We start from the raw sequence: 16,543 nt of genomic DNA, 5'->3' as shown, positions 1-16,543 counted from the left end.
TTGTAGCTGACCTCTCTTCAGGGTGATTTGTTTCTAGCTGATTGCTCTACAGGTTGATTTGTTTGTAGATGAACTCTCTACAGGGTAATTTGCTTGTAGCTGAACTCCTTACTTTGTGTCTAGTTTGTAGCTGATCTCTCTACAGGGTGATTTGTTTGTAGCTGAACTCCTTACATTGTGTGTAGTTTCTAGCTGATCTCTCTATACAGGGTGATTTGTTTGTAGCTGATCTCTCTACAAGTTGATTTGTGTGTATATAGCTGATCTCTCTGCAGGTTGATTTGTTTGTAGCCGATCTCTCTACAGGTAATCTGTTTGTAGCTGAACTCTCTATAAGGTGATTTGTTTGTAGCTGATCTCTCTGCAGGTTGATTTGTTTTAGCTGAACTCTCTACAGGGTGATTGCTTGTAGCTGAACTCCTTACATTGTGTCTAGTTTCTAGCTGATGTCTCTACAGGGTGATTTTTTGTAGCTGAACTCTCTTCAGGGTGGTTTGTTTCTAGCTGATCTCTCTACAGGTAGATTTGTGTTGATTTGTTCATTGCTGATCGCTCTAAAGGTAATTGATTTGTTGCAGTTGAACACCCTGCAAAGTGTTTTGTTTGTAGCTGATCACTCTAAAGGGTAATTTGTTTGTAGCTGAACTCTCTCCACAGTGACTTGTGTGTAGCAGAATTCTGTGTAACTGAATTCTCTAGAGAGTGACTTAATTGTAGCTGAATTCTCTACACAGTGCATGACTTGTTTATAGCTGAACTTTCTTAAGTGTGACTTGTAATGTTCTGAATCTCTATAGTGGTATATTTGCTTAACTCTCCACATGGTGACTGTCTTCTTGCTGAACTGTCTATAAGATTAACTGTTTGCAGCTGAACTCCCTACAGAATAACTTGTGATGTAATAAAATTCTATAATGGAGTAAATAAATTAGCCGAATGCTCTATTAGGGTGACTGTTCTATTAGAGTATCTCGATCTCGCATTTGCTACACGGAGTTGGCTTTCGAATCATAACTCAGTGGTTTGTAATCCGATTCTTCTGTACTACTGCAAGGACTTTCTATGAAGATTATTCCAGCTATACACCGATTTTCAGCTCATTGCTCTAAGCGGTTTGCCTAGTAGGCGTGAAAACTAATACTTTTTTATTCATAAAAATCGATCGCGTAATTGTGACACAGGTTGGGTTTTGTGTCATATCTCCGTGGTCTTTATCTCGATTCCTTTCAAACCACCAAAAGGCACTCCTACGATGGTTACTCCATCTACATAGCAATTTTCAACTCATTCCATGAAGCGGTTTACCCTGTAGGCGTGACAACAAATCCATCTTGTTTTACGCGAATAATCGGTCATAACTCCTGAACCATTCATCGGATTTGTACCAAATTTGATGCTAGGATTCGCCTTTGGACTCCCTTTCTGTGTACCAAATTTCAAGGCGATCGGAGTACGCGTTTGCGTGTTATAGCAATTTTTGCAAGTGTGCGAAAAGACGAAGAAGAAAAAATAAACGAAGAAAAATAAACGAAACTTTGGCAGCTCGTATCTCGGAAATGGCTGGAGCGATTTCCTTCAACTTTGGAATGTAGACTCCCTTGGCTGGCGGGCAACTGTGTAGCAAATTTGGTTCCAATCACATAAGTGATCACCGAGATACAAAGGTGTGAAAATGACGTTTTCGTTCTTCCTGTCAATATACTCACGGTGTGGCGTGCCGGCTTCTTGGGCCGCACGACACACTACCGTGTGTCTTGATATATATATAATTTGTACATTTACTGATAAATTCAGAAATATTTAAAGTATTTAACATCTGCTTCATCTTTTCTTCTTCCTGTGGTAAAGAAAAAAGATAGGTTAAAAAAGCCCCAAAGCCAGCCTATGGCTGGCTTTGGGGTATACAAATACAAAAAGAAGTGAAATCTAATCCAAAACAGCCACACTGTAAAAAAAGTGAGCGGCCCTCAAAAAGGCTATGGTGAAAAAAGATGTGAAATTCAAGGTGGCAGCCAAGAAATGGCTGTGATGGCAGGTTAATGGTAAAAAATTTAATAACGACAATTCAGGTGAATTTTGTGCCGCTTGATTTCACTTCTTTTTTCACCATAGCCTTTTTGAGGGTCGCACTCTTTTTTTACAGCTTGGCTATTTTGGATTAGATTTGCATTACAATTCCCTCCTTGTCACAACCATAACTGTAGAAAGAGAATTATTCTAGGAACTATGTTTGAAGAAGAGGTTATCAAAGGAGTGCTGTCTGCTGGGAAAAAGGAAGGAGAGATTGCAATTGCAAAAATGAGCATCAGTGATGGCATACCTTCTTGTACAGTCATAGTTGACAGAGATTGGAGCAAAAGAAGAGCTACAATGTTAACAGCGGTGTTTGCAGTCATTTTTGGTGCAGAAACCAAATCTCTTTTGTTTATCGGTATGTGCAATAAATATTGCAGCACACGTGCAATTGTTCCGTACAAAGGAATTTCAATTCCTTATCATAGATGTTATAAAAATTGGTATGGATCTTCATGTTCAATGGAGGCCAACATTATCATGGAGTTATAAGCTCTCAGAGTCAATGCATAATTTGAAATACCAGTGTATATGATTGGTGATGGTGACAGCTCAATTCATCATGCAGTTCATCATGGAGTACCCAGTTATGAAAGCCATGTCCTCAAACTTGAATGTGCCAATCATGCTGTGAAATGCTTAAGGGGCACCTAGAAAACACACACAATGCTAATAGGAGCCGGATTGGACTCTATAATAAAACTTTCCACCATCCATTTCACATCTGATGGACATAAAATTCTCATACAAATTGGTTGTAGTGTTTGTACTAGCTGTGATGCTTTTGGAACCAATCTTATCCCATTGTGTCTATAGATGTCAGCAGGCCAGGTGGCATAAGATTCAATGATTTTGTCAAAAGGTACAATTTATAATTGAAGTGATGTAGTTGTTATTGATACACATAGTGTGCATATGAATTGCTATGCATATGCAATTCTGTTAAAATAAAATACCATATGGCTTCAAAAAATTTAGAACAGAAATGTGGTGATTTTACTGAAGTAATGAAAAATTACCATCCTCACTCATAGAAATTAAGTCAAACACAGAAGTATTTCCTTCAAATATTTCTAGCCATATACACTGTACACTGTAGTAGCTTACTTACTCTGATCTACTTGCTTACAGTAGGTTTATACAAAAGCTGCTACAGTTGCAGTGATTACCAAAGCAATGATGGGTAGAATTCTGCAATTCTTGTCTTAATTTGGCTTTTTCACCTGTTCCACTGTGATTCTTTATGGACACACCTCATTCTGCTGGCAAATTGCTTCATTTTGCTAGGATTAAGTCTATGTTTAATTATCTTTTGCCAACTTTGTATGTGTGTGTGTGTGTGTGTGTGTGTGTGTGTATGTGTGTGTGTGTGTGTGTGTGCATGCGTGTGTGCGTGCATGCGTTTGTGCATCTGTGCATGTGTTTGAGTGCCATACGTACATTTACTTACTCATAGCTGTTTTAATTGAAGATGTATGCCAAGTAGATGTGTCCACGGTCCATGGCTACAGCACTTTGAGTTCACCTTGGCCCAGAACGGCCAGCAAAAATTTGGCAGAGTTGTTTTTCCAATGAAAATGAAACTCCAATAACATTTTCAAACAACAGAAAATGACAACACACATCCAAGACACTGCCAGAAAAGTACACTCCAACCCCACAAGGCTTGTCTTATGGTGATGCTCCAGCTAAGGAAGGTCCCACTCCCGATGAACTTCATAGGTTGTGCAAGGAGTAGGTTCAGTAATTGCAAGTAAGTGAATGTGATAGCTATCAGGGCAATCCAGCAAGCTGACTATGTCTGGTGGATGGCAACTTGTCATACAGCAGCATCCAACTTTGGTGCAGTTTGTAAAAGATGAGAATCATAGGCACCACTAACAGAACAACTACTGTACAGCAGAATCAGGGACACAAATTAGATGAGATATGGACGACAACAGAAGACCATGCTAGAACAGAATATGAAAAAAAAGGCTTAAAGCAATCTCCATCCAGATTCCAGCATGCAATCATATTGATTTGAAGGTTAAAGTAGTGTATATTTCCACAATGTGTTTTGAAGTACAGTGCATTGTTTTGTAGGGGATTGTTGCCTTGCTGCTTCTACTGATGGCCTAATATTAGACCTTAACAGTGATAATGAATTGGGTATTGTAGAAAGCAAATGTCCTTGTAGAGCTCAAGACACCACACTGATCAATCCCTGCACTAACAGTTTCACAAACACAGTAAAGGACAACTTTCCTTGAAAAGCAATCATGACTACTTTTATCACATACAAGGTCAAATGCACATCTTGAAGTGTAACTGGTGCAATTTTGTAGTTTGGATACCAAGAAATGATGACTATGTACAAGAGGAAAGAACATATAATGACAATGACTTTTGGAAGGAAAAATGATACCAAAATTTACAAAGTTTTATCTTATCTTTGCTATTACCAGAAGTAGTTGTTAATTAGTGAAGACTTCAAAGCAGTTTTGTAGTATAAGCAGGGTATATCATTGTACAAATCACATATATTAATAGAAATGTATATTAATCTTTGCCAGGATCACTGATACTGCAACAAAAAGTTTGTCATCTATAAAATACAATAAAAAAGATGACTGTTTACCATACCAGACACACCTACCAGAGAGTCAGCAGAAGTCTCAAAGGTGATATTAGCAAGGCTAACTCAATAGCTCACAGTCATGAAGTGGGTTTCTGTTTTCTTTAACATCGCTTGTGTTACCAACTCAACATCCCTTGACCAATTAAGCAATGCGCACTTGCGTTGCTTCTGCAGTTAGTATAATGGCACCCAAGCTTAACGATTTCACTTTTTGATAGGCCCTATCAGAGCAAATGACAGACTTCTAAAATCGGCTAAGCTGTCATTTGGGATTAAACACCTCTATCGCTGTACAGTATGTATCAAATTTTCGACAAGGTGATCCATATGCAGTTTTACAACAATGTTTGCACTATGGAATTGCTGCACTGGCTTTGCTCATTGCTGCACTAAAAAAATCCATAGAGAGCTAATAGTAAGAATTAGTGTGTGAAGTTACAGCATAAAACGTGTAGTCTCCATTGAGTAATAAGAATTTCTCTGTATCAGTAACATATCTTTAGAGTAGCTTTGTTGTTTGTTTGAGCTGGAGTATAGCTACAAACCACTGCTATCACATGTAGTGAAATGATATCGAAAAACTAATCCACAGTCTTTATACGTATAAAGTATTGAAAAAAAATCAATGTTTGGGCCGCCACCTTAATGCATCACCACAAATAATGATTATGATAATACTTATGGCAAACAATAAATTTTGTCACTACAACATGAAAATTAAAACTACTATTACAATATAAACTAGTCACCTACCCTCACATTTCTGTCACGACTACCAGCTGCCAAGTATTGATTGTCAAGGGTCAATGACTGTACAGGAGCCATATTATTGCTCAATTTTCCTTCAAGTGTCATCCTACAGTACATGCATGATTGTCAATGAAATTACTGCACATAAAATCAACAAAAGCAGTTCATCTAGAGTAAGTGCAGTTAGCTACATTGTGTAGTACATTGATACCATTCAACTTTACATCAAATGATATACATATACATACAGTGCAGGGTCCAATGCCACTTGCCAATATGAGTTCAGGTTTGTGAAAACACAAGGAAACAGATTACTCAATTGAATATGTATGAAAATAAATACATGTGCAATTCATATAATATGATGTTAAGTTATAGTCCAGTACAGTGGTGGATCTAGACTCTCTGGTGTGGTAGGGCCAAGAGCAAAAGAAAGAAAGGTAACTGCCTGCTCACAATGGCAGCCCTCCACCAACTATATATTACTGATAAAGTACATAAAACATATTATAACTGTATAGTTTTCTACACTGCTTCTCTGAATCGAATGACTGTTTTATTAGGCCAGGAAAACTCAATTAATTGTTTCTCATCCCCGCCCGCATCCCTTTTTACCCCATCGCCTCTAATTTCATTATTGCTGTTATCAATCACGTGCACATGTACACTATATTTTGATGTTAAGGAGGCTGGCTATCATTTTACAGCACAGTAAATGTCACTTGCATCTAAGAAATGGTAGTAAAATGTGAGTAGTAGTTCTTAAAAGGCTTTAGCCAACCTCTATAGCAACAGACAGCTTGATTTGGAGTATTTTCTTTCATAATGAATAATGAAAAATGACCTCTCCTCACATGGAAATACAAATTTTTGTGGATGAGAAACAAGTAATCAAGTTTGCCTGGCCTTAGAGTGATTGACACTATTAGAGTATCTCGATCTCGCATACAAATACCTGTACCTGTAGTATGGCATTAAAATTTTTTGGTAGGGAACAGGCTCACCCCTAGATATGCCACTAGTCCAGTATACGCAATGTCTACTTTAAATGTGTAAGACAAATATAGCTACATACTGTACACATCACCACTTGGAGAAAGTGGCATAAGTGTACCAATCTGAGAGACAAATACAACATTTTGCAGTAGACCACCATGACATCTAACCACGAGCAAGTTTGATTGGCCATGGTAGAATATTTTATCCAACAGTTAAGCTGTGAATATTTAAACCTACTTATACTATTAACTCTAGTATCACCAGTTGTCAACTATCAACTAACAAAAACATAAATTGGATGGGAGTAGCCCCTTAACTCGTAAGAATGTACAGAGCATCTCTTAGCAGTCATAAACAAAATCTCATTTAGGCTCCATTGTCAGGCAGGTAGGTAAATTTTTGGTGACAGACTGTTTTATACTGTAAGTCTTACGTACATCCGTAAATTCCACATGTTAATTGCTGATCCAGCAGTAAAAAATAACGTAGGACCGTGCTTGTGCACAACCATGTCTTGCACTGCAGTCGATGAGTCAGAGCTAAATAATTACAAACTTGACTGATATACAGTAAATATGAAATTGTTACTTTATAACTTTCACAGGTGCTTGTAAAGAAGCTCTCAAGTCCCAAACCTGAAAAGTATAACATATAATGTCTCTGCACAAAATGAGGGTAAATGCACACCATACAGGAAGCTATAAAGCACCAAATCAATCACACGATCAACCAATTTATACATATACAGTATGTACAAGCTGAGCTGGATTAGCTAAAAATGTAAAGTGTTTTTTTCCTAACATTTTAGCTAACCTGATGATTAAAGCTGACAGTAGATTTGTCGACAGCAGATACGGGTGGTTCGGCTCCATTACAAGTTCAGGAAAGGGTTGTAAGAAACCCTAAACTTTATGGCTTCCTTATAGGAAATGTATGGTGAACATTTACGTAGATTGAGCATAAATATTGGTGTCAGGTAATTGATTTTGAAATATTTTTAGCGGGTCAAGCAGTGCTACAAACGAGCCAAATTTCAAGATCATGTGTAATTGCATCCATGAGTTATTAAATTTTTAGAGGATCCAGCTTAACGCATACATACTATAATCTGTATAAATGTAAATATATCTTGGACTGTGTTGTAATGTATCGACATATGTAAAAATTACAGGCACTTTTCTTGTCTTTAAAAACAGTTTGACAACGAATTATAAATAACAGTATTTATAGTTTTGCTATGTCCATGTGTAAACACCACTTACACAGCTTAGTGCAATAACCATACCACACATTTAATATGTACAGTGTGAAACAATCTTTTACAGATATAGTGCATTTGCAGCAGGATCTCTGTACATACAGTATATACCTTAATTTGAGCTTGAAAAGCAGTGAATAACAAATTGTTATCTTCTGTATAAAGTACTTTGCGAACATAACTTGGGTGCTTTGGTAACGTTGCTAGTACAGTAGAATGCTCCAAATCCCAGATCCTTGCTGTACAGTCTGAAATGAATTAAAATATTACACTACTACAGGTGTATATTCTAGAATAATGCATGGAGTTATAAATGCATATAAAGTAAAAAACAATGAAACAAGGATTTTTATATTGAAGGGTCTGTTCTACATTAGTAACTGCTTTCATATACAGTAAAGGTCCAAATTTCATTTGTTGCCACCCATTCTTCTCACAACTCTCTCTATGTTACAAAGTGAATTTTGTGCCAAATCCAGCAGTCATAATTTGCGAGCGCTGATGCATTCTTAGAAGTTTCTAGGTGTTGTTGTTCATTAGTGAATGCATAGGTGTAGAGAAAAACTAGGTAAAAAGTCAAGCTAAATTCCTGTCATAATACAGCTCACATAGAATTGTTAACCCCGAGGTCACATCGAACCTGCCCATTAATGATCTATCAAGCGGGATACTTGATATAAAACATATGATATTATAATTAATTTTGTAATAAGAACATGTACTACAGTTTCACATGTATGCTATAATACATAGATTAGTGTATTTAAAGGTTATTAACTGAAAAAGGAAGTGAGCATTTATGGAATAAAAATAAGAGACAAGAAACATGATGGTAAAATATTACAACATAGCATTTAATCTTTATTTTATATTTGAACAAATTGTCACAGTAAGTAGTAGTTACAATTCAGAGGTGTGCTTAAAAGGTTGAAACAGTGTAGTTTCCTAGAATGTTTTAAAATTCAATTTCAAATCAAAGTGCCATCATCAGTGGGACTATGAAGTTTACATTGCGAATCATGTAAATTATGTAATCAGACATACAACAACCCCAAATACATGATATGAAGTGAACACGTGTATGCATGGTCATCCATCTGTCAAGTGCAAAACAACAAGGTGAGATAGTGTAGAAAAATCGCTCCACTGTCTAACATTGTGAAAAAAGTAGTACACAATAGTATAGCCCGCAAAAATTTTAGTCAGTACATGTCCGTATATATATTTACATCCAGTGCGTGGGAGTATCAAAGCGCCGTGCTGGGTTATAACTACCATACAGCTAGACAGAGCGGCGCTGCTACTGTACGATATATTAGTTATCACCCAGTGATAACTAACTTATCACCCTGTTGCGGAGCCACTCAGTCTCTTTCGTGACATCATAATAACCGCGAATGGCATTGTTTACCAATGGAACAAAGAGCCAAATAAGGAAATATTGATACAAAACACACCAATACAGCACTTAAAACTAGCTAAATCTTACAAGAAAACTGTTAATCCTTTACACAAAAACACTACAAGTTACCAATACGATAGTTTAACAAATGTCAAGAATAGTCTGTGACGATTTTCGCTCCAGCAATCACTCCCAACGGTCACTATGGTGAAGAACTAACTTCCTCTAGCTTCATCGTTCTAGTTACAGTATATCCCGGTACAAGGGTGATATCATTGATATTACACGAGTCAGAGGCGGAGCCGAGGACAAGTGTAATAACAATGATATCATCCGAGTATACAGGATATAACTGTTTTATATCCCAGTGCGCAGGAGTGCGCAGATGTTTACGGATAGTAATGCGGAAGGACTCAGTGAGTAAGGCTGTGTAGTTTTTATTGCAAAAAAATGGAAGCCTTCGGCTGTACACGAGTGAAACAAAATAATAATAATAAGAATAATAATAACTAGATGAATAAAAATTGGAAATTTTAAAATGGGAATAGGTGTCGTGCGGCCCAAGAAGCCCGGCGGCGCGCAACACCCGTGAGTATATTGACAGGAAGAAAGAAAACGCAATTTTCGCACCTCCGTAGCTCAGTGCTGCCTTGATGAAACAAAACGATGTTTTCTGTGGACACTCCCTCCACCTTCAGCACTCCACATTCCAAATTAGAGCGAAATTGCTTCACGCGTTCCCGAGATATGCGACTTCAAAAATTGGCTTAGTTTCTTCATTTGTTTTTCTTCTTATTTTTCTTCCTCTTTTCGCACACTTACAAAAACTGCTATATAACGCGAACGCCATATCCGATTGCCTTGAAATTTGGCACACAGAAGAGGGGTATAAAGGCGCATCTCGGTACCAACTTTGGCTAGGATACGATAAACAGGAAAAGAGTTATGATCGATTATTTACGAAAAATAACACCAATATGTTGTCACGCCTACAGGGTAAACCGCGTATGGGAAGAAGCTGAAAATTGATGGATGAATAGGTTAACTATTGAACCTCAAACATTTTGTGGTTTGAAAGAAATCGAGCTAAAAACCAGGAAGATACAACAAAAAACCAACAGTGTGTAACAACTACGCAATCGAGATTAGCTAATAAAAAAACGACTGCTTTCCAAGCCTACCAGATAAACCGCTTGGGGTAATACTTTGAAAATCACTGTATATATGGAGTTAATCATCTTAGATAGGCTCTTCAATATTGTAGAAGAATCAGAAATAAAGCCACGGAGTTATAACACGAAATCCAACTTGGTGTAGCAAGTGCGAGATCGAGATACTCTAATAGAGCAGTCATCCTAATAGAGCAGTCAACCTGAAGAGAATTCAAGAGATCAGCTAGAAACATGTGACCTGTATAGAGATCAGCTACAAACAAGCTACTATGTAGAGAGTTCAGCTACAGGTGATTTGTTTGCAGCTGAACTGTTTACAAAATGGTTTCTTTGTAGCTGAACTCTCTACAAGGTAATTTCTTCCAGCTGATAATACTGGGCGATTTGTTTGTAACTGAATTTTCTACAGGGTAATTTGTTTGCAGCTGAACTCTCTACATGGTGGTTTCTTTGTTGCTGAACTCTCTACAAGGTGAATTCTTCTAGCTGATCTCTCTACAGTGTAATTTGTTTGTAACTGAATTCTGTACAAGGTGCTTTTTTGTAGGTGATCTCACTGCAGGTTGATTTGTTTGTACAGGTAGCTGAACTCACTAAAGGGTGATTTGCTTGTAGCTGAACTCCTTACATTGTGTCTAGTTTCTAGCTGATCTCTCTAAAGGGTGATTTGTTTGTAGCTGAACTCTCTACAAGTTGATTTGTGTGTAGCTGATCTCTCTGCAGGTTGATTAATTTGTAGCCGATCTCTCTACAGTGTAATTTGTTTGTAGCTGAACTCTCTATAAGGTGATTTGTTTGTAGCTGATCTCTCTGCAGGTTGATTTGTTTCTAGCTGAACTCTCTACAGGGTGATTTACTTGTAGCTGAACTCCTTACATTGTGACTAGTTTCTAGCTGATCTCTCTATAGGGTGATTTGTTTGTAGCTGATCTCTCTACAAGTTGATTTGTGTGTAGCTGATCTTTCTACAGGTTGATTTGTTTGTAGCCGATCTCTCTACAAGGTAATTTGTTTGTAGCTGAACTCTGTACAAGGTGCTTTTTTATAGGTGATCTCACTGCAGGTTGATTTGTTTGTAGCTGAACTCACTAAAGGGTGATTTGCTTGTAGCTGAACTCCTTACATTGTGTCTAGTTTCTAGCTGATCTCTCTACAGGGTGATTTGTTGTAGCTTATCTCTCTACAAGTTGATTTGAGTGTAGCTGATCTCTCTGCAGGTTGATTAATTTGTAGCCGATCTCTCTACAGGGTAGTTTGTTTGTAGCAGAACTGTCTATAAGGTGATTTGTTTGTCGCCGAACTCTCTACAGGGTGATTTGTTTCTAGCTGATCTCTCTACAGGGTGATTTATTTCTAGCTGAACTCTCTATAAGGTGATCTGTTTGTAGTTGACCTCTCTGCAGATTGATTTGTTTGTAGCTGAACTCTCTACAGGGTGATTTGTTTGTAGTCGATCTCTCTACAGGGTAATTTGTTTGTAGCTGAACTCTCTATAAGGTGATTTGTTTGTAACCGATCTCTCTGCAGGTTGATTTGTGTGCAACTGATCTCTCTACAAGCTGATTTGTTTCTAGCTGATCTCTCTGCAGGTTGATTTGTTTCTAGCTGATCTCTCTACAAGTTGATTTGTTTGTTGCTGATCGCTCTAAAGGTTGATTTGTTTTGTAGCTGAACTCTCTGCAAAGTGTTTTGTTTGTAGCTGATCTCTCTGCAGGGTGATTTGTTTGTAGCTGACCTCTCTTCAGGGTGATTTGTTTCTAGCTGATCGCTCTACAGGGTGATTCGCTTGTAGTTGAACTCCTTACATTGTGTCTAGTTTCTAGCTGATCTCTCTAAAGGGTGATTTGTTTGTAGCTGATCTCTCTACAAGGTGATTTGCTTGTAGCTGATCTCTCCGCAGGTTGATTTGTTTGTCGCCGAACTCTTTACAGGGTGATTTGTTTGTAGTCGATCTCTCTACAGGGTAATTTGTTTGTAGCTAAACTCTCCATAAGGTGATTTGTTTGTAGCCGATCTCTCTGCAGGTTGATTTGTGTGTGAAACTGATCACTCTACAAGCTGATTTGTTTGTAGCTGATCTCTCTGCAGGTTGATTTGTTTCTAGCTGATCTCTCTACAAGTTGATTTGTTTGTTGCTGATTGCTCTAAAGGTTGATTTGTTTTGTAGCTGAACTCTCTATAAAGTGTTTTGTTTGTAGCTGATCTCTCTGCAGGGTGATTTGTTTCTAGCTGACCTAGCTTCAGGGTGATTTGTTTCTAGCTGATCGCTCTACAGGGTGATTTGCTTGTAGTTGAACTCCTTACATTGTGTCTAGTTTCTAGCTGATCTCTTTACAGGGTGATTTGTTTGTCTCTACCAGTTGATTTGTGTGTAGCTGATCTCTCTGCAGGTTGATTTGATTGTAGCCGATCTCTCTAGAGGGTAATTTGTTTGTAGCTGAACTCTCTATAAGGTGATTTGTTTGTAGCTGATCTCTCTGCAGGTAGATTTGTTTTAGCTGAACTCTCTACAGGGTGATTTACTTGTAGCTGAACTCCTTACATTGTGTCTAGTTTCTAGCTGATGTCTCTAAAGGGTGATTTTTTTGTAGCTGAACTCTCTACAGGGTTATTTGTTTCTAGCTTATCTCTCTACAGGTTGATTTGTGTGTAACTGATCTCTCTACAAGCTGATTTGTTTGTAGCTTATCTCTCTGCAAGTTGATTTGTTTCTAGCTGATCTCTCTACAAGTTGATTTGTTTGTTGCTGATAGCTATAAAGGTTTGATTTGTTTGTAGCTGAACTCTCTCCACAGTGACTTATGTGTAGCTGAATTCTCTAGAGAGTGACTTAATTGTAGCTGAATTCTCTACAGGGTGCATGACTTGTTTATAGCTGAACTCTCTTCAGTGTGACTTGTAATGTTCTGAATCTCTACAGTGATATATTTGTAGCTTAACTCTCCACAGGGTGACTTGCTACTTGCTGAACTATCTATAAGATTAACTGTTGGCAGTTAATCTACAAGTTATTCTCCCTACAGAATAAAAACTTATTTTAACTTGTTTTCAAGTTATTCTCCCTACAGAATAACTTGTAATGTAATAGAATTCTATAATGGAGTAAATAAATTAGCTGAATGCTCTATTAGGGTGACTGTTCTATTAGAGTATCTCGATCTCGCATTTGCTACACGGAGTTGGCTTTCGAATCATAACTCAGTGATTTGTAATCCGATTCCTCTATACTACTGCAAGGACTTTCTATGAAGAGTATTCCGGCTATACACCGATTTTCAGCTCATAGGTTTTCCCAGTAGGCGTAAAAACTAATACTTTTGTATTCATAAAAATCGATCGCGTAATTGTGACACAGGTTGGGTTTTGCGTCATATCTCCGTGGGCTTTATCTCGATTCCATTCAAGCCACCAAAAGGTATTCCTACAATGGTTACTCCATCTATATAGCAATTTTCAACTCATTCATGAAGCATTTTACCCTGTAGGAGTGACAACAAATCGATGTTGTTTTACGCGAATAATCGGTCATAACTCCTGAACCATCCATCGGATTTGTACCAAATTTGATACTAGAATTTGCCTTTGGACTCCCTTTCTGTGTGCCAAATGTCAAGACGATCGGAGTACGCGTTTACGTTTTATAGCTATTTTTGCAAATGTGCAAAAACACGAAGAAAAAGAAAAAAAAACGAAGAAAAAAATTGAAACTTTGGCAGCTCGTATCTCGGAAACAGCTAGAGCGATCTCCTTCAAATTTGGAATGTAGACTCCCCTGGCTGGCGGGCAACTCTGTAGCAAATTTGGTTCCAATCGGATAAGGGATCACCGAGATACAAAGGTGTGAAAATGACATTTTCTTTCTTCCTGTAAATATACTCACGGTGTGGCACGCTGGCTTCTTTGGCCGCACGACACACTACTGTGTGTCTTGATATATATATATACCACACCTGTGGTTGAGATCAAAAGCGCCACGTTGTAGTATATAACTGATATACCATGGCAAACTGTGGTATATAAGTGATATACCATGCTTTGTGGCTAAGCTTGCCATATATGGTACATTCCGCAAAATCCTTATCAAAACGGTAGACAAGTCTTTAATAAAAAGCACAAGAATTCTTCACTTGAGCACTGAGAGCAAGGAGAAGGATTTTCGATATAAACTCTTGTCTCCTTCACTGAGTTGCGAGTGGATGGGCATGGCACTGCTAAAGAGTCTAAAACGTCTAGGATTTCTACTGATTTCGATCTTCAACAGGTACTGTTTCACTATAAATTGCTATCTATAATCGTTTCATTTACTGGGGTGTAGAGTATAACAGTTGCCGCATACCACTTTCATACCTCAGAAGAGAAGGTGTATAAATGCCATAATAGCACTACTATCAGTGCTCAGGAATGCATTAACAAGAAATGAAGGTAGTATATGTGACTGAATTTGACAAAACAAGGCTTCGACGCACAAAGCTTTGTTAGGAGATATGGCGATTTTAAGGAATCATTGTGTAATAACTTCCCAGTGCCTACAGCTGTGCAAACAAAATTTGCACCAATTGTTCATCTGTTCACTAGCTATCACTGAGTGGGTGTATACATTGCTGATACCCAAAATTTGCCCTGTTTTGAGCAGCTTTTTTCGAGCGGGTAATAATATCACAGATGGTAGTACTAAGGGTGGGAGGGTGGGGGTGGACGGTGGTCTTAATATACGGGTATAACATGGAGTAAGAAGACGATTGGAGTCCAGAGGCCAAGTTTGGGCTCTCCATGGCCCTCCATGGCCCTCAAATTACTCCAAATTGACTGAGAACACTATTGGCGAGCTCTCTGTGAAGTCCCAGCTCACTACACACCATTATCACAAAGCCATGGCCATTTAATGGTGCCAATCTCACACTCGTGGCTTTGACAGGGTCGGAAGAAAGCTGCTACAGAAACCAGACTTGCCAGTGCTGAAGGAAGTACAGTGTGAAATATGATAGTGTATTAGACCAGCAATCCATTTCTGGTAAAATCGTAAGTTTGATTTTGTGTGTGTGGAAGCCTTGTTATATGAAATCCGGTCACATATACAGGTTATATCCCTCCTAGGAGGGATATAACTTGTATCAAGAGTTCATAATATCAAGACACATGGCCAAGAAAGCCAGTGCACCACACCGTGAGTATATTGACAGGAAGAAAGAAAATAGCTTCTTCACGTGCGCATAGCTCCATGGCCCCTTCTCCAAAGCACACTATTTTTGCATTATAGCTGTCTACCAGGTAGGGTACGCCACACAGCAAAATTTGATTAAATTCGTAACAGCCATTTGCAAGATATGGGCGTTCAAAGTTTTGTTTTAATTTCTTCCTATTTTTCTTTCAGCTTCCATCCTTTCAGCTTCCTGTGGATTATATACTACTAAAATTCAATTTTTCTTTTTGCACACTTTGCAAAAATTGAAATTGCAAAGTGTAACTTGATTGCCTTGATCTTTGGCACAAATGAAGAGCGTGTAATGGTGGATTCACCTACCAAGTTTGCTGTGAATTTGAGGAATATCCAAGGAGTTATGAGCATTTATTCACATAAAAAAGATCAAACTTCTGTCACGACTACAGGGTAAACCGAGTATAGGAATAACTTGAAAATTGGTGTGTAGATAGGCTGGTTATTATAGCAGTGCCTTTTGATAGTTTTAATAGCAATAGAGTTACAGTGACAAAGTTATAAAGCAAAAACAAAGCAAATGTAAAATCGCGGGATCAAGATACTCTACTAGAGCAGTCACCACAGGGTAAAAGAGGTGTACAAAAATGTCGAAAAAAACCTTACCAGAGTTCGAATCAGTGACCTCCATACCCAACACCTGTATCCTTAACCACTGCTACCTTGGCTGATCACCTCACTTAATTTTTACTTTATAAATGAAATTTCTAGTGGGTGAAAAAGTTGTGAAATCAAAGGTGGCAGCTAAGAAATGGCTACAATGATGTTAATGCTAAAAATTTTTAATAATGGCTGTGTGCATTGTTAAAATTTATTAGCATTAACATTATTGCAGCCATTTCTTGGCCGCCACCTTTGATTTCACAACTTTTTTCACCCAGGTTTTTTAAGGCCGCACAATTTTTTTACAGCTTGGCTGTTTTATGTGGATTATATACTACCTCCATTTCTCATTAATACATTCCAGGCATTCTCAGAAATCAGATTTCTTTGATGAAACCATGTGATCTCCTCTGCTTTAATATAGTGACACTTCACAGGATTGATAGTGTGT

At 38.0% G+C, this 16,543-nt stretch overlaps 1 protein-coding gene across 2 annotated transcripts in view; it reads right to left on the bottom strand.

Annotated features, from left to right (window-relative positions):
- Positions 1-16,543, bottom strand: part of LOC136250691 (kinesin-like protein KIF21A) — a 465,334-nt gene that overhangs the window by 43,362 nt on the left and 405,429 nt on the right. For both annotated transcript variants that reach the window (XM_066042921.1, XM_066042922.1), the window contains exons 36-39: positions 7,812-7,948; positions 7,031-7,077; positions 6,880-6,981; positions 5,447-5,549 (exon numbers count right to left, since the gene is read on the bottom strand). In XM_066042921.1, coding sequence (XP_065898993.1) covers positions 5,447-5,549; positions 6,880-6,981; positions 7,031-7,077; positions 7,812-7,948 — 389 coding nt within the window. The remainder of the gene's footprint in view (positions 1-5,446; positions 5,550-6,879; positions 6,982-7,030; positions 7,078-7,811; positions 7,949-16,543) is intronic.

This window comes from Dysidea avara, chromosome 3 (genome assembly GCF_963678975.1).
Source record: "Dysidea avara chromosome 3, odDysAvar1.4, whole genome shotgun sequence".
Taxonomy (NCBI): Eukaryota; Metazoa; Porifera; class Demospongiae; order Dictyoceratida; family Dysideidae; genus Dysidea; species Dysidea avara.
Note: the sequence above shows the minus strand (reverse complement) of the source record. Positions and strands in the feature narration are given on the sequence as shown.